Source organism: Cynocephalus volans, chromosome 10, assembly GCF_027409185.1.
Source record: "Cynocephalus volans isolate mCynVol1 chromosome 10, mCynVol1.pri, whole genome shotgun sequence".
NCBI classification, from domain to species: domain Eukaryota; kingdom Metazoa; phylum Chordata; class Mammalia; order Dermoptera; family Cynocephalidae; genus Cynocephalus; species Cynocephalus volans.
In genome coordinates this window covers 59,008,681-59,033,673 of record NC_084469.1, presented here as the reverse complement: position 1 = coordinate 59,033,673, position 24,993 = coordinate 59,008,681, and the positions used below count along the sequence as shown (strand labels likewise).

The window sequence follows — 24,993 nt, the reverse complement described above, 5'->3', positions numbered from 1 at the left end:
TAACAGAGGCAGGAGGGGGAAGGAGTAAAGATGAGGAAATGGGTCCTAGAGACATGGGATCTGACTCAGGCCTGCCTGGCCTAGGTGTGTGAGCCTCTCTTCTGGGGATTTCTCAGGGGCCTCTTGTGGCTAGGAGGAATATGAGAACCTAAACCAACTGAGGGTTGGGAAGTGGAGCCTCCCTCTGTAAGAATTCAGAAGAGAGGGAGTGGTTTGGGAATCCAGGACTTCCTTGCAGGGCAGGGCACGTGGTGGAACACACCAGTTCTCAATGGGTGGTTGGCTTTACTTACTGTGGTTGGAGGCTGAGGGTTTGTGCTCTGTCTGATTGTGCTGGTCACTTGCCCTAAATAAATATCAGACACTGTGACTGTTATTCCCAAGTACAGGATCTTTGCTCCCTGAGTTAGGAAGGACACGGTCAGTAGATGATTCCTTGAGGCTCCTTGGTGTTCATTCATACTGTGGATGGTACTGCCTTTTCCCTTGGGGCCTCATTCTTTAATCTAACCATGATCCCTTCCAGTGTTTACTCCTTTTCTGTTTGCTGGATGTTCACATTTAGGTCCATTCTTTATTGACTGCTTCTGTGTGTACTTCTATCCCTCCCTCCTCCTGCTACTGTGGCCAACAGAGCTTTCCCCTGCAGCTCCTTTCATCTCCTCATTTATATTTCTTCTTGGACTTTGGCTTCTTTCACTGGGGGACAGAGGAGCATCATTGGGCCTGTTCCTCTAACCCAGATGGGGATGGGAATAACCCTGTACAAGAGACAGTGGGGTACAGTGAGCATGAAGAGCAGGGAAGAAGAGTCCTGCAGGAATTAGTGCCAAGAAACAGGAGTTCAGGGAGGAGGAGGAGGAGGAGATCTAGGCCCAGAGATGGAGGTGAAGAAGACCTTTTCCTCTCCCAAGCATGGCAGTGAACCTTGGATAAGACAGAAGCAGAGAAAAAGATATCATACCTACCAATCTTCCCCCAAACATACCAGGGCTGCTATGTCAGAGCCACCCCGGCAACTCCAATCACAATGCCAACAAGCAACCCAGCTGAAATGCCTGGAGAACTTCCTGTTACTGGCTTATCTGTCATGGAAAAGAAAAAGATGAAAGAATGAAGGTGGAATTATTTTACAGTGTGGGTGCCCTGGGAAATAACTCTCAGCCTGAATAGTCTCTATTTGTTCCTCCAAGAAATATATTTTCTGTGGGAAGGTTGCTGGGAGGTGATTAGCCAACTATATCCTTCTGATATTTTTTTCTCTCTCACTGTGTTTCTAGGTTGGTGATAAGTCTTTGCTTAATTCCATCTTGGCCTTTCTGCACTCAGATATTTTTGAAGGCTTTGGAAATATGAGAAAGGCTGACTGCTCTTTTGGTATGTTGTTTTAACTTCCTACTTTCCTGGTTGCATCTTTTTCTCAGTGTCCCATTTTTAGGGCAGCCATGCATATGTGCCTCTCTGTTCTCCTCTGGCAAGGGCTTAATTGACGGAAGCCCCAGGCTAGTGCTTTCTGAATTCACCACCTCCTTTGCACAGACTTCATGCTACCCACAGGCTCCCAGCAGGGGCATGAAAGCAAGACCGGTTCTGAGAGACGTGGTTTTCCTGTGATGGGGACTGGATCGAGGACTCCCATCGGTGTTGCAGAAACTCTCATCGAACTGTGCTGCAGTCTAAAACTTCCTTGCCTTTCTTTCTACTTCCCAGGGATCAGCTCTGCTTCATGGTGTGAGGGCTCTCTCAGGCTCCTTCCACTCCTGCCCCACATTCCATCAGCAGTGTTTTCTGTAATAAATTTCATGCATATCTCATGTTGGCTGCATCTCAGGGGGTAAAAACTAAATCATCAGGCTTGAGACTTTGCCTTTTAACTCCTTTTTTCCTTCTCCCATATTTATGCAGTAACCATGTCCTAGTAGGTATTTCATATAGTGCCCTCTCCCCCATGTCTATAATAAGTTTTGCATCTGTTTTTTGTTCTTTATTTATGTTGCAACCATTTTGGGTGGAGCACTCTCCAGTGAACTGAAGGCTGATGATTGATGCTAATGCTATTTACTGTTACAGGGCACTTACTATATGCCAGTTCTTGTGCTAAGTTCTTTACATCTATCTCATTTGATCCATATGATAACCCTGTCAGGTAGTCAGTATTTCCATTTTACAGATGAAACCATTGCAGCTTAGAGTGGTGAAAAACTTACCCAAAGGGCTAGTATGAGGTGGATCTTGGATTTAATTTTAGAACTACCTGTCTTCAAGGCTAATGACAATGGTAGTAATATCAGTTAAGAGTTATGGAACAATTCTTCTGTGTGTGTCATTTTGCTGAAGTTTTGATTAACTGTTACATAAAATCTTCAAAATAATACCATGAAGAAGGTAGTCATTGTAATTTTCAGATGAGGAATCTGAGGCTCAGCTACGTTAAGAATCATGTACAAGACATTTAAAACTGCAAAAGCATACATTAAAAAAGAAGAACTATCTCAAATCAACAACTTAAGTTTCCCACTTAAAGATATATTTAAAAAAAACAAACTAAAGCCAAAGCTAGTGGAGAAAAGGAAACAATAAAAATTAGACTGGAGATAAATAAAATGGGGAAGAGAAAAACAGTAAAAAAACAATGAAACAAAAAGTTGGTTTTCCAAAATTTAAAAAAATTCGCAACCTTTAAATACTTTGACTAACACAAGAACAGAGAAGATTCGTATCATTAAAATCAGAAATGAAGGTAGAGACATTACTAATTGTGCAGAAAAAATAAGAATTATTAGAGTACTATGAATAATTGTATGGCAACAAATTGGTTAACCTAGATGAAATGGACAGATTCCTAGAAACACAAAACTTACCAGAAGGAATCATGAAAAAATTAAAAATCTGAATAGTCCTATAACAGTAAGGAGATTAAATCAGTGAAAACATCTGACAAGACTCAGCATTCGTACATGATAAAAGCACTCAAACTAGGAATAGAAGGAAATTACTGCCACATAATAAAGACCACATATAAAAACTTCACAGTGAACATCATACTCTGTGGTGAAAGGCTGAAGACATCCCCTGTAAGATCAGGAACAAGGTAAGGATGCCTGCCTTTGCCAGTTTTATTCAACATAGTATTGGAAGTCCTAGCCATAGCAATTAGGGAAAAAAATGTAAACAATTTGTATCCAAAATGGAAAAAATTGACAACATTTCTGTTTGCACATTACATGAACTGAAATGTAGAAAACCTACAGATCTGAAGAAAAACCCCTTTATCTAATAAAGAAATTCCACCAAGTTGCAAGATACAAAATCACCACATGAAAATTACTTGTATTTCTATACAGTAACAATGAACGTTCCAAAAGCAAATTAAGAAAATATTTCCTTTACTAGATTTTCAAAAAGAATAAAATATATAGGAATAAACTTAACCAGGACTTGTACCTTGAAAACTACTAAACATTGTTGAAAGAAATTAAAGAAGACCTAAATAAATGGAAAGACATCCCATTTTTATGGGTTGGAAGACCTAATGTTGTTAAGATGACATTTCTACCCCAAATAATCTAAATATGCAATGCAATCCCTTTTAAAATTCCAGGGACATTTCTTGCAGGTATAGAAAATCAATCCTAAAATTCATGGAATTGCAAGGGAACCCAAATAGCCAATCTTGAAAAAGGAAAACAAAGCTGGAGGACTCCCACTTACTGATTTCAAAATTTGCCACAAAGCTACAAAAACCAAAACAGTGTAGCATGACAGTGTAGTATGGGCATAAAGAAAGACATATAGACCAATGGAATGGAATAGAAAGCCCAGGAAGAAATGCTCGCATATATGGCCAAAAGATTTTTGACAAGAGTGCCAAGACTATTCAATGGGGAAAGGATAATGTTTTCAACAAACGATTTTGAGAAAACTGGATATTTATGCAAAACAATGAAGTTCAATCTTTACCTAACACCACGTGCAAAAATTAATTCAAAAATGGATCAAAGACCTAAATGAAAGAGCTAAAACTATGAAACTTTTAGAAGAAAACACAGAGTGAGAGCTTCATGATGTTAGATTGGCAATAATTTCTCAGCTATGACAACAAAAACACAGGCAACAAAAGAAAAATTGGACTTCATGAAAATTAAAATCTTTTGTACATCAAAGAACATCACTAAGAAGGTAAAAAGACCACCTACCGAATGCGAGAATTACTTGCAAATCATATATCTGTTAAGAAATTAATATCCAGAATATATAAAGAATGACTACAATTCAACAGGAAAACTAAAGAACCCAATTAAAAATTGGCAAATGACTTGAATAGACGCTCATCCAAAGAAGATAAACAAATGCCCAACAAGCACGTGAAAAGATGCTTAAGATCACTAATCATCAGGAAAATGGAAATCAAAACCACAATGATATACCAGCTTACTATATTTTTTGTAGCACATGCAGTAGGTAAAAGAAAGCAAAAAGGTGACAAGGGGACCTGTTAGTGACAGAAGCAACTTGACCTTGATGACTCTTTTTCCTGTCCCTTCTGTGAAGCTCTTCCCACTACATGGAACTTCTAAAGGCTGAGAGAACCCCCTCCTCACATTCCAGTAAGGTCCTAAGGTCAGCCATGAGAAACCAGAGAAGAAAGGCGAGGAGAGAGCCTGGAGAGATGGAGTGGGAGGGCTCAGGGGGAGAATTAGGGTTTTGTTTGTGCCTGGGAGATGCAGGCTGAGAAAAAAATTTTTTTTCTGGCATTTCTTTGCAAACAAGGTAGACACCACCCCAGAGCTTGGTGCCGAAGCTGCCAGACTGTGATTGTCTTGACTGTGGTCCTGTTGAGGCCTGTGGCAGAGTTACAGGCAAGGCAGGTATAGGATCCACTATCACTCACAGTGATGTTGGGGATAAAGAGCTCTTGTGTGGATTGCTGGGGTCTCCCATTGATAAGCCACGAAAACTGTGTGGGTGGGTTAGAGGCTGAGTAGCAGAAGAGACTGAGGTTTGCTCCTGTACTGCAAGATGAGTCTGGGAAGGAAATGGTGGGGTTGTCCAGGCCATCTGGAACAAAGAGAATAAAGCCACACAATACGTCCCCTAGGGGAAGGGGACATGTCTTGTCTGTAGAAGGGTCACTGTATCCCTCTAAGCCATGTCAACCTTGCTTTAAAAAGTTCCAGCCATGGGCTTCTGGTCAAGATGGAGGAATGGGCAGTCCCAGTGTCACTCTCTCACACAAATTAACCAATTTACAACTATAACAAAGCAACAACAGCCAAGTTGGGGCTGCTAGAGATCAGGGGAAGAGGAGAAGAGACCTACAGAGTGCATGAAGGCAGGAGAAGCCATGATGAGAGAAAGAAAAAACCGCTCTGACCATTTTGTGCCAGGGCCATTTTAAGGCTGGAGCTGCCAAATGCACAGAGCAGGAGCCGGCAAAAGCCACAGCTCTGCCCTTTGGATGAAGTTGCTTTGAGGCAGCAGGGGAGAAGAGGGCCTTGGTGGCTCCAGACCAGCAAGACCACTAAGAGGGCTCCCGTGGACCCACATAAGAGTGAGGAGCAACAACAACTGAAAAAAAGGAGCTACTTAGAGGCCAGTGAGTCATCGCAAGGATCTAGCACATGGCCCATGTGGGCGGTGGGGGAGACAGGCTGACCCAGGGAACCCTGGGGCACAGCAAGGACAGCTGACCTGCACCCCAATCCGCAGAGGACGACTCAGAGGAGACTGGTCCGGAATATAGAATTGCGTGGGGTGCAGTTTGATGAAAAGACTCAGGCCCAGATCAGAGTTTCTACACAACCCTGGTGCACCAGGTCTCTGGAGAGCCAGAAGTAGGTATAAGTCAACCATTACACCGTGAGCTGCACAAAAAGCCTTCCCTCGGGAAGCAGCAGAAAAGCAGCAATTTATCTAAACCACACAGCTCAAGTAATGGTCCAAACATGAAGTTCCCCTCTTTTAGAAGTAAGCAAAGGACAAAACATGAGTCCCAGCTCTGGGACACCGCCAGTGCCTTGGAGCCCATCAGGGGTCCTGAGGCATGAAGGCAGACACCAGACCACCTCCCACAACCAGGCACATCACGAGTGCCTCGGGGTCCACCCAGGGACTTGAGGTGAGGATCTGGGGTTTGGACCCCTCCCCACCCAGGCACACCATCAGCATCAAAGAGCACGCCAAAAACATCACCTCCATGTGGGTGGCCCACCACAGACACCACAGTAAGCACGGCTGCCACAAAAGTGGCTAGACGTCACAACCATCATGCAGATGGTCTGCCAGCCACTGCAGTGCATTGACACAAGGAGAGACACCAGCAGAGACCAAAGAAAATAAGAGGATGTCTCTCTCCACAAAGCCCATTCCAGAGTGACAGAAGAAGCATCTGCTCTGCAATAATATTGAGGGACCCGAACATACCTTTCAGCATTGGACAGATGATCTAGGCAAGAAATCAACAGAGTAACTATTACTCTTTCAGAAAGAGGAAGAAATGTAGGGTTATCAGAGGTGGGAGGGGAGAGGGAGAGGGGCTATGGAGAGATTGGACAAGGGGCATAAAGAATAAGTATAAATTGTAACAATATATATGCTAGTAATATTGATATGATCAACATATTTCAACATTAAACCCCCCAAATATGTATAATCAGTTATGATTCAATGAAAAAATTTTTAAAAAGTTCCAACCATAACCCCTGTGCTCACTGAGCCTTAGTCTGAGACATTAACTTGCTCCTCCCATCACATGTCGTTGATCCTGAGCCTCCCAAGACAGGAACAAGCCCTCCCCTCCTCTTCTTGGCTCAGGGCTCGATGTGCCCGAATAGGCTTGGGGCAGGAAGACATGGCCAGCCTGTGTGTCCGGGAGTGAAGGCTTGTGTACCTGGACATGGGAGGGACTGAGTGTCCTGGACTCTGGCTGCGTGGATTTGGGCTGACAGCCTGGGACATGGGAACAGGTGTTACTCACAGGAAATATTCAGGGTGAATGCGTCACTGCGGCTGGTGCTCACTGGGTTCTGGGTTTCACACTCGTAGGGTCCTGCGTCATTCCTCGTGACACTGAGTAAAGTGAGAGTCCTGTTGTCCAGGGACAGATCCAGCCTGGGACTGACCTGGAGCCTCTGACCGTTTATCCACCACACGTAGGTTGTGTCCTGAGTCTCAGGTTCACACGTTAATGCCACAGAGTCCTCGTCCTCCACAGGGTGGGAGTTGTTACTTGTGATGGAGGGTTTGGGTAACTCCGCTGTACAGAGACCAGAGAGAACATTGCCCTGTGTGGTACCTTTGAGTTCCTCAAAGGTATCTTTCAATCACAGTTGGCATCTCTCACCTCTCAGCTTACCTGAGTCCCTAATAGAACCAGGCAGGTGTGTATGTCACAAGACAGATGCAGTAGGATCTGGGTGCTCAGAGAATGTGACGCTGCCGGCTCTGTCTGGGAGAAACTCAACTTTCTCACATGGGAAATGAGCAGCAGCACTTGGTTGTGGACAGACACAGGACATGTAGTCACAAGTCTCCCGTTGCCTCTCCAGGTTTGTTGTTGACAAGGTGACTGCCTTACTGACCTTGGGACATGTGGGTGCTGAGTCCCTTCCAGCGGCACTGTCCTACACTGCCTAGCTGAGGTGTGTTTTCTCTGAGGCCTTCCTTTCGAAAGATATCTGGGATGGGTCATGATGGGGACTGGATGTTTGAGCAGAAATAAAACACATGGAATACCAGGAACAAGCCTGGTGATCAGTTTAGTAGTCAGGGTGTGTGCCAGAAGGTGGGGATACACACGCACACACTCACGCCATACATGTATTTGTATATGCCCGGTCCTCCTCATTCTCTCACTCTGTATATATATTTTGGCACAGCCCCTTCCCTCTGTGCAGGACTCCATGGCTGAGTCTCTCTGCTTCTCCAAGTGAACATCACTCACTGTCGTATGTGGTCATCACATGCGATGGTGTCCACAGGTTTGTACGACTGGTGACATCAGAGCCAGGACACAGCTCGCAGGCATCTGTCCCGAGACTCGCTCGCATCCCATTTCCCTGCAACCTGACCTGAGGGAGGCCCTGGTGTCCACTGGTGGCATGTTTAGCCAGATTCAGGACAGGCCACCTGGGCACCTTCTCCACCTGCCCCAGTCCCACCCCAGATGGAGTCAGAGCAGAGCAGTGACTGGGAGAGCCGGGAGAAGAGCAGGAATTAGAGCTACGATTTGCTCACCCTCATCTGTGGCATTTCCTCCTTTCATTTGGGGAAATACAGTATGAGCTTGTTTCAAACGCTTGTATGTTCCTTGTAGCTCATGGAGTAGGTAAAAGAAAACAAAGAGGTGACAGGATGAGATGTGTTAGTGACAGAGAGAAGAAACTTGACCTTGAGGACTCTTCTTTTTTCCCAACTCTCTGAAGCCCCTGCCACTGTATGGGTCTTTATGAAGCTGTTCCAAGGTCAGCCATGAGAAATCAGAGAAGCAAAGGGAGGAGAGAATCTGCAGAGATGGAGTGGGAGGACTCATGGGGATAATTAGGCTTTTGCTTGGACCTATGTGACACCAGCTGAGAAAGAAATGTTTTCCTGGATTCTCTTTGCAAACCAGGTAGACTGCACCCCAGAGCTTGGTGTCGATGCTGCAGGGATCCACTTACCATAGACTGTGATCGTCTTGACTGTGGTCCTGTTGAGGCCTGTAGCAGAGTTATAGGCAAGGCAGGTATAGGATCCACTATCATTCACAGTGATGTTGGGAATAATGAGCTCTTGTGTGGATTGATGGGACCTCCCATTGATAAGCCACAAATACTGTGCGGGCGGGTTAGAGGCCGCGTAGCAGAAGAGGCTGAGGTTTGCTCCTGTACGGTAAGATGAGTCTGGGGAGGAAATGGTGGGGGTGTCCGGGCCATCTGGAACAAAAATGAATACAGACACACATGATGTCCTCTGGGGGAAGGAGCACGCCTTGTCTGTAGAAGGGTCACTGTATCCCTCTGAGCCATGTCAAACTTGCTTTAAAAAGTTCCAGCCATGGGCTTGTGGTCAAGATGGAGGAATAGGCATTCCCAGTATCACTCTCTCATACAAATAAACCAATTTACAACTATAACAAAGCAACAACAGTCAAGCTGGGGCTGATAGAGCTCAGGGGAAGAGGAGAACAGACCTACAGATTGCATAAAGGCAGGAGAAGCCATGATGAGAGAAAGAAAAAACCGCTCTGACCATATTGTGCCAGGGCCATTTTAAGGCTGGAGCTGCCAAATGCACAGAGCAGGAGCCGGCAAAAGCCACAGCTGTGCCCTTTGGTTGAAGTTGCTTTGAGGCGGCAGGAGAGAAGAGGGCCTTGGAGGTCCCAGACCAGCAAGACCACTAAGAGGGTTCCCGTGGACCCACATAAGAGTGAGGAGCAACAACAACTGAAAAAAAGGAGCTACTTAGAGGCCAGTGAGTCATCGCAAGGATCTAGCACATGGCCCATGTGGGCGGTGGGGGAGACAGGCTGACCCAGGGAACCCTGGGGCACAGCAAGGACAGCTGACCTGCACCCCAATCCGCAGAGGACGACTCAGAGGAGACTGGTCCGGAATATAGAATTGCGTGGGGTGCAGTTTGATGAAAAGACTCAGGCCCAGATCAGAGTTTCTACACAACCCTGGTGCACCAGGTCTCTGGAGAGCCAGAAGTAGGTATAAGTCAACCATTACACCGTGAGCTGCACAAAAAGCCTTCCCTCGGGAAGCAGCAGAAAAGCAGCAATTTATCTAAACCACACAGCTCAAGTAATGGTCCAAACATGAAGTTCCCCTCTTTTAGAAGTAAGCAAAGGACAAAACATGAGTCCCAGCTCTGGGACACCGCCAGTGCCTCGGAGCCCATCGGGGGTCCTGAGGCATGAAGGCAGACACCAGACCACCTCCCACAACCAGGCACATCACGAGTGCCTCGGGGTCCACCCAGGGACTTGAGGTGAGGATCTGGGGTTTGGACCCCTCCCCACCCAGGCACACCACCAGCATCAAAGAGCACGCCAAAAACATCACCTCCATGTGGGTGGCACACCACAGACACCACAGTAACCACGGCTGCCACGAAAGTGGCTTGACCTCACAACCATCATGCAGATGGTCTGCCAGCCACTGCAGTGCATTGACACAAGGAGAGTCACCAGCAGAGACCAAAGAAAATAAGAGGATGTCTCTCTCCACAAAGCCCATTCCAGAGTGACAGAAGAAGCATCTGCTCTGCAATAATATTGAGGGACCCGAACATACCTTTCAGCATTGGACAGATGATCTAGGCAAGAAATCAACAGAGTAACTATTACTCTTTCAGAAAGAGGAAGAAATGTAGGGTTATCAGAGGTGGGAGGGGAGAGGGAGAGGGGCTATGGAGAGATTGGACAAGGGGCATAAAGAATAAGTATAAATTGTAACAATATATATGCTAGTAATATTGATTTGATCAACATATTTCAACATTAAACCCCCCAAATATGTATAATCAATTATGATTCAATGAAAAAATTTTTAAAAAGTTCCAACCATAACCCCTGTGCTCACTGAGCCTTAGTCTGAGACATTAACTTGCTCCTCCCATCACATGTCGTTGATCCTGAGCCTCTCAAGACAGGAGCAAGCCCTCCCCTCCTCTTCTTGGCTCATGGCTGGATGTGCCCGAATAGGCGTGGGGCAGGAAGACATGGCCAGCCTGTGTGTCCGGGAGTGAAGGTCTGTGTACCTGGACGTGGGAGGGACTGAGTGCCCTGGACTCTGGCTGCGTGGATTTGGGCTGACAGCCTGGGACATGGGAACAGGTGTTACTCACAGGAAATATTCAGGGTGAATGCGTCACTGCGGCTGGTGCTCACTGGGTTCTGGGTTTCACACTCGTAGGGTCCTGTGTCATTCCTCGTGACACTGAGTAAAGTGAGAGTCCTGTTGTCCAGGGACAGATCCAGCCTGGGACTGACCTGGAGCCTCTGACCGTTTATCCACCACACGTAGGTTGTGTCCTGAGTCTCAGGTTCACACGTTAATGCCACAGGGTCCTCGTCCTCCACAGGGTGGGAGTTGTTACTTGTGATGGAGGGTTTGGGTAACTCCGCTGTACAGAGACCAGAGAGAACATTGCCCTGTGTGGTACCTTTGATTTCCTCAAAGGCATCTTTCAATCACAGTTGGCATCTCTCACCTCTCAGCTCACGTGAGTTCCTAAGAGAACCAGGCAGGTGTGTGTATCACAAGACAGATGCAGTAGGATCTGGGTGCTCAGAGAATGTGATGCTGCCTGCTCTGTCTGGGATAAACTCAACTTTCTCACATGGGAAATGAGCAGCAGCACTTGGTTGTGGACAGACACAGGACATGTAGTCGCAGGTCTCCCGTTGCCTCTCCAGGTTTGTTGTTGACAAGGTGACTGCCTGACTGACCTTGGGACATGTGGGTGCTGAGTCCCTTCCAGCGGCACTGTCTTACACTGCCTAGCTGAGGTGTGTTTTCTCTGAGGCCTTTCTTTTCAAAGATATCTAGGATGGGCCATGATGGGGACTGGATGTTTGAGCAGAAATAAGACATATGAAATACCAGGAACAAGCCTGGTGATCAGTTTAGTAGTCAGGGTGTGTGCCAGAATGTGGGGATACACACGCACACACACACACGCACACACACACACACTCACACCATACATGTATTTGTATAGGCCCAGTCCTCTTCATTCTCTCTCTTTGTATATAATTTTTGGCACAGCCCCTTCCCTCCATGCAAGACTCCATGGCTGAGTCTCTCTGCTTCTCCAAGTGAACATCATTCACTGTCGTATGTGGTCATCGCATGCAATGGTGTCCATAGGTTTGTACGACTGGTGACATCAGAGCCAGGACACAGCTCACAGGCCACTGTCCCGAGGCTCGCACTCATCCCATTTCCCTGCAACCTGACCTGAGGGAGGCCCTGGTGTCCACTGGTGTCATGTTTAGCCAGATTCAGGACAGGCCACCTGGGCACCTTCTCCACCTGCCCCAGTCCCACCTTAGATGGTGTCAGAGCAGAGCAGTGACTGGGCGAGCCGGGAGCAGAGCAGGAATTAGAGCTACGATTTGCTCACCCTCATCTGTGGCGTTTCCTCCTTTCATTTGGGGAAATACAGTATGAGCTTGTTTCAAAGCCTTTATGTTCGTGGTAGCTCATGAAGTAGGTAAAAGAAAACGAAGAGGTGACAGGATGGGATGTGTTAGTGACAGAGAGAAGAAACTTGACCTTGAGGACTCTTCTTTTTTCCCCACTCTCTGAAGCCCCTGCCACTGTATGGGTCTTTATGAAGCTGTTCCAAGGTCAGCCATGAGAAATCAGAGAAGCAAGGGGAGGAGAGAATCTGCAGAGATGGAGTGGGAGGACTCATGGGGATAATTAGGCTTTTGCTTGGACCTATGTGACACCAGCTGAGAAAGAAATGTTTTCCTGGATTCTCTTTGCAAACCAGGTAGACTGCACCCCAGAGCTTGGTGTCGATGCTGCAGGGATCCACTTACCATAGACTGTGATCGTCTTGACTGTGGTCCTGTTGAGGCCTGTAGCAGAGTTATAGGCAAGGCAGGTATAGGATCCACTATCATTCACAGTGATGTTGGGGATAATGAGCTCTTGTGTGGATTGCTGGGGCCTCCCATTGATAAGCCACGAATACTGTGCGGGTGGGTTAGAGGCCGAGTAGCAGAAGAGGCTGAGGTTTGCTCCTGTACGGTAAGATGAGTCTGGGGAGGAAATGGTGGGGGTGTCCGGGCCATCTGGAACAAAGAGAATAAAGCCACACATGACGTCCTCAAGGGGAAGGGGCACGCCTTGTCTGTAGAAGGGTCACTGTATCCCTCTGAGCCATGTCAAACTTGCATTAAAATGTTCCAGCCATGGGCTTCTGATCAAGATGGAGGAATAGACAGTCCCAGTGTCACTCTGTCACAGAAATTAACCAATTTAAGCACTATAACAAAGCAACAACAGCCAAACTGGGGCTGCTAGATCTCAGGGGAAGAGGAGAGACCTACAGAGTACATATAGTCAGGAGAAGCCATGATGAGAGAAAGAAAAAAACCGCTTTGACCATTTTGTGCCAGGGCCATTTTAAGCCTGGACCTGCGAAATGCACAGAGCAGGAGCCGGCAAAAGCCACAGCTCTGCCCTTTGGTTGAAGTTGCTTTGAGGCAGCAGGGGAGAAGAGGGCCTTTGTGGCCCCAGACCAGCAAGACCACTAAGAGGGTTCCCGTGGACCCACATAAGAGTGAGGAGCCACAACAACTGAAAAAAAGGAGCCACTTAGAGGCCAGTGAGTCATCGCAAGGATCTAGCACATGGCCCATGTGGGCGGTGGGGGAGACAGGCTGACCCAGGGAACCCTGGGGCACAGGAAGGACAGCTGACCTGCACCCCAATCCGCAGAGGACGACTCAGAGGAGACTAGTCCGGAATATAGAATTGCACGGTGTGCAGTTTGATGAAAAGACTCAGGCCCAGATCAAAGTTTCTACACAACCCTGGTGCACCAGGTCTCTGGCGAGCCAGAAGTAGGTATAAGTCAACCATTACACCGTGAGCTGCACAAAAAGCCTTCCCTCGGGAAGCAGCAGAAAAGCAGCAATTTATCTAAACCACACAGCTCAAGTAATGGTCCAAACATGAAGTTCCCCTCTTTTAGAAGTAAGCAAAGGACAAAACATGAGTCCCAGCTCTGGGACACCGCCAGTGCCTCGGAGCCCATCGGGGGTCCTGAGGCATGAAGGCAGACACCAGACCACCTCCCACAACCAGGCACATCACGAGTGCCTCGGGGTCCACCCAGGGACTTGAGGTGAGGATCTGGGGTTTGGACCCCTCCCCACCCAGGCACACCACCAGCATCAAAGAGCACGCCAAAAACATCACCTCCATGTGGGTGGCTCACCACAGACACCACAGTAACCACGGCTGCCACGAAAGTGGCTTGACGTCACAACCATCATGCAGATGGTCTGCCAGCCACTGCAGTGCATTGACACAAGGAGAGTCACCAGCAGAGACCAAAGAAAATAAGAGGATGTCTCTCTCCACAAAGCCCATTCCAGAGTGACAGAAGAAGCATCTGCTCTGCAATAATATTGAGGGACCCGAACATACCTTTCAGCATTGGACAGATGATCTAGGCAAGAAATCAACAGAGTAACTATTACTCTTTCAGAAAGAGGAAGAAATGTAGGGTTATCAGAGGTGGGAGGGGAGAGGGAGAGGGGCTATGGAGAGATTGGACAAGGGGCATAAAGAATAAGTATAAATTGTAACAATATATATGCTAGTAATATTGATTTGATCAACATATTTCAACATTAAACCCCCCAAATATGTATAATCAATTATGATTCAATGAAAAAATTTTTAAAAAGTTCCAACCATAACCCCTGTGCTCACTGAGCCTTAGTCTGAGACATTAACTTGCTCCTCCCATCACATGTCGTTGATCCTGAGCCTCTCAAGACAGGAGCAAGCCCTCCCCTCCTCTTCTTGGCTCATGGCTGGATGTGCCCGAATAGGCGTGGGGCAGGAAGACATGGCCAGCCTGTGTGTCCGGGAGTGAAGGTCTGTGTACCTGGACGTGGGAGGGACTGAGTGCCCTGGACTCTGGCTGCGTGGATTTGGGCTGACAGCCTGGGACATGGGAACAGGTGTTACTCACAGGAAATATTCAGGGTGAATGCGTCACTGCGGCTGGTGCTCACTGGGTTCTGGGTTTCACACTCGTAGGGTCCTGTGTCATTCCTCGTGACACTGAGTAAAGTGAGAGTCCTGTTGTCCAGGGACAGATCCAGCCTGGGACTGACCTGGAGCCTCTGACCGTTTATCCACCACACGTAGGTTGTGTCCTGAGTCTCAGGTTCACACGTTAATGCCACAGGGTCCTCGTCCTCCACAGGGTGGGAGTTGTTACTTGTGATGGAGGGTTTGGGTAACTCCGCTGTACAGAGACCAGAGAGAACATTGCCCTGTGTGGTACCTTTGATTTCCTCAAAGGCATCTTTCAATCACAGTTGGCATCTCTCACCTCTCAGCTCACGTGAGTTCCTAAGAGAACCAGGCAGGTGTGTGTATCACAAGACAGATGCAGTAGGATCTGGGTGCTCAGAGAATGTGATGCTGCCTGCTCTGTCTGGGATAAACTCAACTTTCTCACATGGGAAATGAGCAGCAGCACTTGGTTGTGGACAGACACAGGACATGTAGTCGCAGGTCTCCCGTTGCCTCTCCAGGTTTGTTGTTGACAAGGTGACTGCCTGACTGACCTTGGGACATGTGGGTGCTGAGTCCCTTCCAGCGGCACTGTCTTACACTGCCTAGCTGAGGTGTGTTTTCTCTGAGGCCTTTCTTTTCAAAGATATCTAGGATGGGCCATGATGGGGACTGGATGTTTGAGCAGAAATAAGACATATGAAATACCAGGAACAAGCCTGGTGATCAGTTTAGTAGTCAGGGTGTGTGCCAGAATGTGGGGATACACACGCACACACACACACACACACGCACACACACACACACTCACACCATACATGTATTTGTATAGGCCCAGTCCTCTTCATTCTCTCTCTTTGTATATAATTTTTGGCACAGCCCCTTCCCTCCATGCAAGACTCCATGGCTGAGTCTCTCTGCTTCTCCAAGTGAACATCATTCACTGTCGTATGTGGTCATCGCATGCAATGGTGTCCATAGGTTTGTACGACTGGTGACATCAGAGCCAGGACACAGCTCACAGGCCACTGTCCCGAGGCTCGCACTCATCCCATTTCCCTGCAACCTGACCTGAGGGAGGCCCTGGTGTCCACTGGTGTCATGTTTAGCCAGATTCAGGACAGGCCACCTGGGCACCTTCTCCACCTGCCCCAGTCCCACCTTAGATGGTGTCAGAGCAGAGCAGTGACTGGGCGAGCCGGGAGCAGAGCAGGAATTAGAGCTACGATTTGCTCACCCTCATCTGTGGCGTTTCCTCCTTTCATTTGGGGAAATACAGTATGAGCTTGTTTCAAAGCCTTTATGTTCATGGTAGCTCATGAAGTAGGTAAAAGAAAACGAAGAGGTGACAGGATGGGATGTGTTAGTGACAGAGAGAAGAAACTTGACCTTGAGGACTCTTCTTTTTTCCCCACTCTCTGAAGCCCCTGCCACTGTATGGGTCTTTATGAAGCTGTTCCAAGGTCAGCCATGAGAAATCAGAGAAGCAAGGGGAGGAGAGAATCTGCAGAGATGGAGTGGGAGGACTCATGGGGATAATTAGGCTTTTGCTTGGACCTATGTGACACCAGCTGAGAAAGAAATGTTTTCCTGGATTCTCTTTGCAAACCAGGTAGACTGCACCCCAGAGCTTGGTGTCGATGCTGCAGGGATCCACTTACCATAGACTGTGATCGTCTTGACTGTGGTCCTGTTGAGGCCTGTAGCAGAGTTATAGGCAAGGCAGGTATAGGATCCACTATCATTCACAGTGATGTTGGGGATAATGAGCTCTTGTGTGGATTGCTGGGGCCTCCCATTGATAAGCCACGAATACTGTGCGGGTGGGTTAGAGGCCGCGTAGCAGAAGAGGCTGAGGTTTGCTCCTGTACGGTAAGATGAGTCTGGGGAGGAAATGGTGGGGGTGTCCGGGCCATCTGGAACAAAGAGAATAAAGCTACAGATGATGTCATCTGCTTTAAGGGGATACTCCTGGTCTATTGAAAGGCCATAGCATTGCTTTGATCTGCGTCCCAACCTTGCTTTAATCCCCCATGTTCACTGAGCCTGAGTCCGAGACCCTAACCTGTTTCTCACTTCCCGTTCTGTTGACCTTGAGATTCCCAAGACAGAAGTAGCCCCTCCCCTCCTGTTCTTGGCTCGAAGCTTGACTTATCGGGATTTGCCTTGGTCAGATATCATGGCCATCCTGAGTGTCTCAGAGTGTGGGTCTCTGTACTTAGACTTGAGGGACTGAGCGGTCTGGCCTTTGGCTGTTGTGACTTGTGCTGGCAGTCTGGGTCAGGGGGAACAGAAGTTACTCACAGGAAATATTCAGGGTGACTGGGTCACTGCGGCCAGTGCTCACTGGGTTCTGGGTTCCACATTCATAGGGTCCTGTGTCATTCCTCATGACACTGAGTAAAGTGAGAGTCCTGTTGTCCAGGGACAGATCTAGCCTGGAACTGAGCTGGAGGCTCTGACCATTTACCCACCACGCGTAGGTTGTGTCCTGAGTCTCAGGTTCACATGTTAATGCCACAGAGTCCTTGTCCTCCACAGGGTGGGAGTTGTTGCTTGTGACAGAGGGCTTTGGTAACTCCGCTGCACAGAGAACAGAGAGAAGATTGTCTGGTGTGATATCTTTGATTCCTCCAAAGGGATTTTTCAATCACAGTTGGCATCTTTCATCTTTCAGCCAACCTAAGTTCTTAAAAGAACCAGGCAGGTGTATTTGTCACAAGATAGATGTATGAGAATTTGGGGGCTCAGAGAATGTGAGGCCACCTGCTCTGTGTCTATGAGAAGCATGCTTTCTCACATGTGAACTGAGCAGCAGCCCTTCATTATGGACAATCATAAGATCGGAAGTTACAGACCCCCTGGTGTCTGTCTCTCCTAGTTCCTCACTCACAAGCTGACTCCCTGACAAACCTGGGGACATGTGGGTTCTGAGTCTCTTCCAGCTGTACAGTCTTACATTGCTCCACCTAGGAAAGTTTTCTCTGAGACTTCACTTTTAAAGGATATTCTAGGATGGGTCATGATGGGAACTGGGTGTTTGAGCAGAAATGACAAACAGAGACCAGGGGCAAGTATGGAGTGAGTTCAGGAATGAGGGCACAGGGCCACAAGGTGGGAAAGTTCTGCCCAGGTGTTTGATGGTGACTGACTTGATCTAGTGAACTAATAATAGTGGAGCATAATCCAAGGAATGAGCTGGAAAAGAGTGAGGGGAACAGGCAGTAGCTGTTGGCTTTGGCAGCAAAGCCATGTTCTCTATCCTTGCTCTTTGATGTCTGTTCTCCCACTGCACCTGTATGGACCATGTGTGTTTGGTGGATGTGAAATAAAAGTTGGAAAAGTTAAATTTCTGCCATACATGAACATTGTTATTAGTACCCAGGATCTAGAACCAATTTCTGAAAGGAGTATATCTCTGCAGAGCAGGGTAAGGTCTTAGGCACAGCTCTGAAGTCCAGCAGGGTCACAGTATGATCAAAGGAAGATGCTAAAGTCAGTTTGAAATCAGCGACTCCCTTGGTAGAGAGAGACCTGTGAGTGCTGTTAAGAGGACAGAACTGGTCAGAGGGGAAGGCTGAGGTGTCTCTTATATAAAGGGAGAATGAAGAGGGTGGAGCAAGATGGCCAAGTAGAGTAGTCTGGCACTTGTCCCCCTCCCCACAAGAGAGACCAAAATAACAAACAACTGCATTTGGACTGGAATGACTGAAGAAGTATGCTGCGGAGCACGAGGGGAGTGAAGAAACCTTATGGAACACAGAAGATAGCACCGTAGAGAGTAGAACTACAGAGACTGGCTTGGGGTCAGAAAGAGAAAAGGCGAGCTGGAAAAACCCCATCTGTTTACACTGCTGCCACAATGGTCACTAATCTCTGCCAGAGGAGGGTCTCCCAGTCCTCACAGGTCCCAAAGCCACTTGGAGAGTAACTGGGAGTTTGTGCAGCTTCACCACCTCATAGTAGAAGACCAGGGAGAGGAACCCAACCCCCAGCCTAAGCAGTTAAGTTACAGTGTCATCTTGAAGCTAAACACTTGGCTAGAGTGTAGCCTTCCTGGGCAGCTGGTGGAAACAGTCTTCCTCTGTCCTCAGGGCCCACCTTCATTCCACCACATTCACAGGGGTGTCTCCAGGACCACGACTCCAGGTGCCTGGTGCCTAGGTTAGACAGAAGACCGATACCCCAGCATTTGAACCCACATGGCATCCCCTGCCCCTACTCACCCAGGTGAACAAGCAGACCTACCTGCTCAGAGGGAAACTGCTAGTAAGTGGTGGTCCACCACATTCGCACACACCTGCCCTGCACAACCCATGGGCCTGGTAAGCCCACAGGTGCCCGCATCAGCCAACAACCAGCCTGCCAGTAGCCCTGCATTTCCCCCTGACCCTCTACAGAGCTGCCAGGGCCTGCTTCACCAGTGTACACCTGCTTTCCGACCAACAATGGTCAGGCAGTGGACTGCCTTCTCATAGCAAGCCTCTACAGATCCATCAGACTCTGCTTTTTCCTGAATGACAGCAGAGCAGGCAGTGGCTTTGACCCTCCATGAAAGGCCTCTACAGAGCTTCTGGACCTGGCTGTGCCCTTGTAGGCTTGTTCCAGGCCCAATGCCTGATCCAATGGCCCTCTACAGAGTTGTGAGGCCCTGCAGCACCAGTGGTCACCTGCTCCCTGAATGACAGCAGAGAGGGCAACAGCTTTTCCTTATTACAGTAGGCCTCCACAGAGCTGCCAGACCTGCCTGCACCCTTGCAGGCTTGGTACAGGCTTAGTAGCTGATCCAGCAGCCCTCCACAGGGCTGCTGGTCCCTGCTGCTCTGGTGTATGCCTACTGCTTGTCTGACAATGAACCAGGCAGTGGCCTTGTCTCTCTCTGGTAGAACATAATGAAGTTGCTAGGCCTTGCTACATCCTTGTTGGCATGCTCCAGGCTTGACTGCTTATCCAGCAGCCCTTCCCAGAACTGCCAGATCCTGCTGCACTGATGTGTGCCTGTACCTGCTGAACAGTGAACCGGGTGGTGGCTTGCATCCTCAGGCAGGCCTGCATAGAGCCATCTGGCTCTGCTGTGCCTATGTATGTCAGCTGCTGCCGAGACAGTAGCATCCACTCCTTTGACAGGCCTTGGAAGAGTTGCCCCTTCTTGTACCCAGGCTCACCCATTTCCAGCCCCAAAGATCATCAGGCAGTGCACCACCCCCTGGAGACAGCCTCAGCGCTGCATCCACACATGGCCTGATAGGTGAGCAGGCAGAAACTCTGAGCCTCATAAGACCACCAAACAGCCATTTGGCCCTTTGTGTCCACATTTGCTTGGCCCAACAACTAGCCAGGAAGCTCCAATCCAGTAAAACAGTATAAGTGTTTGCACACATTCCTGCAGATATCATGTAAGGGGATTGCAACTAAAGAAATGACATAGAAACTATGCTACTGAGTCAATGCAGAACAAAGTCAATGCCACATATTCAACAGACACCTTAGGACTCAGCATAGTGAAAAAATCATTTCCATGTAATCCACTCCATAAAAGTGGGAAAAGCAATTACTCAGTTATGCATGATGATATCAATGTTTGGACACAGAAATATGAAAAAGCAAGGGAATGTGTTGATCCCAAAGCAACACAGTAAGGCTCCAGCAACAGATGCCAAAGAAGAGGGCAGTTACAAAATGCCAGTAAAGGAATTTCAAATAATGATCTCAATGAGACTCAATGTGATACAAGGGAATACAGACAAACAGTTCAATGAAGTCAGGAAAACAATTCAGGATCTGAATGAGAAATTTAACAAAGAGATGAAATCAGGAAAAAGAACCAAGCAGAAATCTTGAAGCTGAAGAATTCTATGAATAAAATAAAAAATATGATTGAGAGCTTCATCAACAGACTAGATCAAGCAGAAGAGAGAATTTCTGAACTTGAAGAACAGATCTTTTGAAATAGCCCAGAAAGAGGGAAAATTATTTTTTTTCTTGAAAGTGAAGAAAGCCTATGAGAATTATGGGACACCATGAAGTGAACATAATGCAGAGGGGGATGTAGGCACAATCTAGGCCGTACAGTCATCTGTGTATGTGAAGTAGAATCGACCCCACCCCAACACCCAGAGGTCATAGAGGAATCACTTACAGTATACATGGAACTGTCCTGATGCTTGGTCAGTGCTGAAATTTATATCTATGGTTTGTAGTGTGTAGTATCCTGTATCCTCCAGCGTCACATTCTGGAACAGTAGGGATCCATTGGGGAATAATATCTCTCGACTGCTGTATGCAGGCCCTGAGATATTTACTTGAGTATTACTTATATGTGATATAATGAGTTGGTTTTTGAGCACTCCTTGCCCTTTGTACCAGTGATAGGCTTGAAGACTCTCTGTCATATTGTGGACAAGTAGAAGAACGTCCTGTCCTTCAGCAGCATTGAAGGGCACTGATTCAATAGTGAGTTGAGCAGTTCGGGGTGGGATCCAGAAGTTTAAAAGTGAAACTAGGAGGGAAGAGGGAGAAATAAGTAAATACTGGGACCTATGTATTATGATCGAAAGATGGAGCCTTTGTTTCTGATTATTTCTCCTTATCCTTCGGCCTTGGGAGATATGTGTGTACATATGTGTGGGCATGTGTGTGTATATGACATTTAAGTATTTGTGTGTGTGTGTGTGTGTGAGAGAGAGCATATGTGTGTAGGAGCATGTCTCCTACTTGATCAGGGTCAGCAGTGTGACAACTACTGCTTCAGTGCCTCTGAAGTTGCCATTCCCTCTATTTGGAATGCTCTTCCCTGTTGTCTGCAGGACTCCCCCACACTGCCCTTAGATGACTCCTCACAGTAGCACATTCTTTGGAGACATCTTCCCTGACCTCCTCCTCTAGAGCCCCTGGGTCTTCACTTTCTGACCTTTCCTTGCTCTGTTCCCTCCATGGCTCTTGTCAGCATATAACCTCACCTTCTAGATCTCTTTGCTTGTGTGTTTTCTTCCCCCCTACAGCACGAGCTCCATGAAGGCAGGGGCTTGTGTGATCATTTATGTATTTCAGTGCCTGGAACAGGCTGACGATACCTGTGGATGAACTGATGAGTGTTCCCAGGGCCCTGTGATTCCTGGTGGGTTTTTGCTAGTTTCTGAGGTAGGTGGTTAAGCACAATGTTTAATGCCCCAGTTGTGTTCTTATATGGAGTGTCCTTCTGACCAAGTTATTATTATCATTTTTCAAAATGTAGTGTTTGGTGATGATTATCTTGGGAAACAAAGAGCAAACAAGATTTTCCTGCCCCTTCTCATTCCCAGAGAAATGTGATTTTCCTGTTGCCGAGTCTTCTGGCTCCTTGGTGTCATCTCCCTTCAGGTTCCAAACAGAAGCCCCCTGTTCCTTCTCATAGCCCTGTCCTCCCCAGGGACATGTCATCCAGCCTCTCTGCTCTCATCCCCCTGCCCACTCCCAGGGATTGGTCCCCTCTCACCTGTGAGCAGGAGCCACTGCCATGGGATATGACCTTTGCAGGGAGAGTCTGAGGAGAACTCCATGGTCTCTGCTGCCTGCTCTGTCCTCCGTCTGTGGAGAAGAGCTTCTGCTCCAGTAATGCTCTGAAGCACTGCTGCTGAGATGTGTCACCTCTGCTGTCCTTCCTCCCTCTGCACTGAGCCTCCCAGGGCAGGAGCACTTCCCAGGGTCACATGGGCAGGGGCGGGGTCTCTGCCAGGAGGCCTCTCTCTCATACCCTCTCAGTCCTGCCTTCTTTGTCCATTTTCCCCCTTTCCCGCTGTCTGTTTCAGTTCCCCAGGCCACACTTTTAGAAACAAGTATGATAGGGATTCCTGTCCACCAAGAGGATGACTCACAAGCCCCAGCACTGACCTTTGCTGTGTCTTGATGTTGGGTCTGTCAGTACCACACAGAGAGGCCCTGCGTCCCTAAATCCAGGTCTGCATTTCCCTATGTGACACAGAAATCAGCTAATCACCTGGGTCTTCACAATGTTCTCCAATGTGGTGGGAACGGCACTCCCAGCAGGAGGTGACAGAGTTGACTCTGGGGGCTAGAAAGGGGCAGCTGAGTGATGATTGGTGAGAGGACAATCTCAGTGTCACCACCTTGGCCTCAGATCCCAGGACAGAGACCCAGACCTGGGTGTTTCAGAAGGAGCTTCAGGTCCTGGTTGTGAAGGGGTAGGGGTTGTGCATGTCCCAGAAAGAAAGGACTGTGGGAACAGAGGTCAGGTGCTCCATTGCCCTAGGGGAATGTTTCATGGAGACCCTCCCTCCATTTGTCTGTAGGTCGAGCTGTGACTCAGGACCCATCCATGATCTCCCTGACTGTTCTGGGTGGCCTCTGTCCTCTGCTAGGCTAACTCTCCTGTGGTCATCCCACTTTCCCCCAGGAAGATCCAGGAGGGAATGGGAGCTGCAAGGGCCCACTGGCAGAGCAGATTTCTTAGAGATCTTTGGAAGAAGCAGATGGGACAGAGCAGGTGCGAAGGAGGGACCCTGAAGGGCTTGTTGGAGCAAGGGATAGAAATCAAGCACCACCTTTACCTCTTTAGCCAAAGCTAGGCTCCTGTCTCAGATGAATTAATATCCTCAGTGTTTGTCTGTGCATCCTGATATTGCCCCCTGGAGGGTATGAGGAGACCTGCAGCCAGTGTCAGGGGCTGCACCAGGGATGCTGTCCAGGCTCCAAATAGTGTGAGTGTCCATGACTCCTGGGAAGACCCCATCACTATGGGCTCCAACCTCCTGGCTGCAGGGTAATCCCAGCCAGGGCCCTGCTCATTGTGGGTCCCCAGGTTTCCGACTCCATTGCCTTGCAGGGTGAGCTGAGAGAGGGGATTGGAGTTGTCCAGAGGACTCTGGGTTGATGTCTGTGAGGACTGTTCATCAGAGGAATGTGCTGCCTTGGAAGGAGCCATATGTCCCCAGGGTATTAGGGGAAGGGCCTGGGGAAGAGTCTCGAGGCTTTAGTGAGAGGATGCTGCCTGGATTGCTGGTCTCCTGAATGCCCAGTGTTTCCCTCCATCACAGCACTAGGGGTGAGCCATCAAAGTCATCTGTGTCTCTGTCTGTTGTCTGCCCTAGACATCCCCACAGGTCCCAGGAACTGGAGCAGCTCCCATCTGAAGACTTAGAAGGGGATCTGTGGGTTCCTCTGTGAAGGGAGAGGAGGCCTGTGGGCCCTCGACCCTGCTGCATAAGCAGATCCTGGGTTATCCTGTCCTGTCCCGCATGGGAAGTTCCCCTCATTCTCCAAGGACTCCTTGGGTTGTGGAGGATCTGCAGGGGCCCTAGCCAGGTGTCCCCACACACCTGGGACCCTTGGAGATCAGGGGTCCCCCCATGACTTTCTTTGTGGTCAGGGTGGAGCTCAGTCCTGTCTTGGTCGTCACTCCAGCTGGGATGGAGGATGCACAGTTTGTGCCCGGTCAGGCATCTTTGTGAGAAGAGGAAGGACATAGGCTGCCTGTCCAGATGCCATGCATTTAATAAGTGTTAATTGAGCATCTTTTTCATGTCATGCACTGTGCTGTGTTCTGGGAATTCCATAGAGACCAAGACAGACATGGTCCCCAAGTTTGTGGAGTTTCTTGGTGGCAGTGAAGATGGGTATTCAGTGAACATCGTGGATCTAAGGAGTTCATAATAATGGAGAGCAGGGCTGTGATGGGACAAAATCCGGGGTGTCCAGAGCCTGTGAAGGGGCCAGCTTCACAGGATGTGACCTGTGTTGTCACAAGGAGAACTACAATTAGAAATTTCCTGTATGTAATACAATGCCATTATGTCAAATTCTTTTCTTATTTAAAATTTTTATTTATTATTAGCATATTCACTCTTCAAAATTGTGATATTTCTTTATACCTTTTGCCTGAACTCTCACTTCCCAACCCCCCTCCCTCCCTAGCCCCCATCTCTAGCATCCTTAGGTTTGTTCTCTCCTTCTGAAAGTTCAATGCATTGTTGCGGTCTTTTCTTTCTTTCTTTCCTTCATTCCTTCCTTCATTGCTCCCTCCTTTCTCACTCCCTTCCTTTGTTCCTAGCAGCCAGTTATGAGGGAGAACATGTGGTATTTCTGTTTCTTTGCCTGGCTTATTTCACTTAACACAATTTTCCCCAGACTCATCCATGTTGCTGCAAATGGCAGCATTTCATTCTTTTTTTATGGATCAGTAGTATCCCACTGTGTATATATTCCACATTTTTTCCCCAGCGAGGAATAATTTTATTGT

The 24,993-nt window shown here is 48.1% G+C and overlaps 1 protein-coding gene across 1 annotated transcript; it reads right to left on the bottom strand.

Moving 5' to 3' along the window:
- Positions 1 to 996: 996 nt before the first annotated feature.
- LOC134387423 (carcinoembryonic antigen-related cell adhesion molecule 5-like) lies at positions 997 to 22,297 on the bottom strand. Its single transcript, XM_063109901.1, has 11 exons — positions 22,234 to 22,297; positions 20,899 to 21,258; positions 17,064 to 17,342; positions 16,421 to 16,675; positions 14,710 to 14,988; positions 12,539 to 12,793; positions 10,834 to 11,112; positions 8,661 to 8,915; positions 6,977 to 7,255; positions 4,807 to 5,058; positions 997 to 1,088 (listed from the first exon to the last, which is right to left on the bottom strand). Exons 1-11 carry the CDS (start codon positions 22,295 to 22,297, stop codon positions 997 to 999), a joined length of 2,649 nt encoding a protein of 882 aa, XP_062965971.1.
- Between the last annotated feature and the right edge of the window lie 2,696 nt (positions 22,298 to 24,993).

Excerpts from the sequence above, each read along its gene's own strand:
- LOC134387423 (XM_063109901.1), bottom strand. The coding sequence starts at position 22,297 with ATGGAGTTCTCCTCAGACTCTCCCTGCAAAGGTCATATCCCATGGCAG. Across the intron at positions 21,259-22,233 it reads GCAGTGGCTCCTGCTCACAG|TTTCACTTTTAAACTTCTGG; the intron begins GTGAGAGGGGAC and ends CTTCCCTCCTAG. Across the intron at positions 16,676-17,063 it reads AGTCACCCTGAATATTTCCT|ATGGCCCGGACACCCCCACC; the intron begins GTGAGTAACTTC and ends TCTTTGTTCCAG.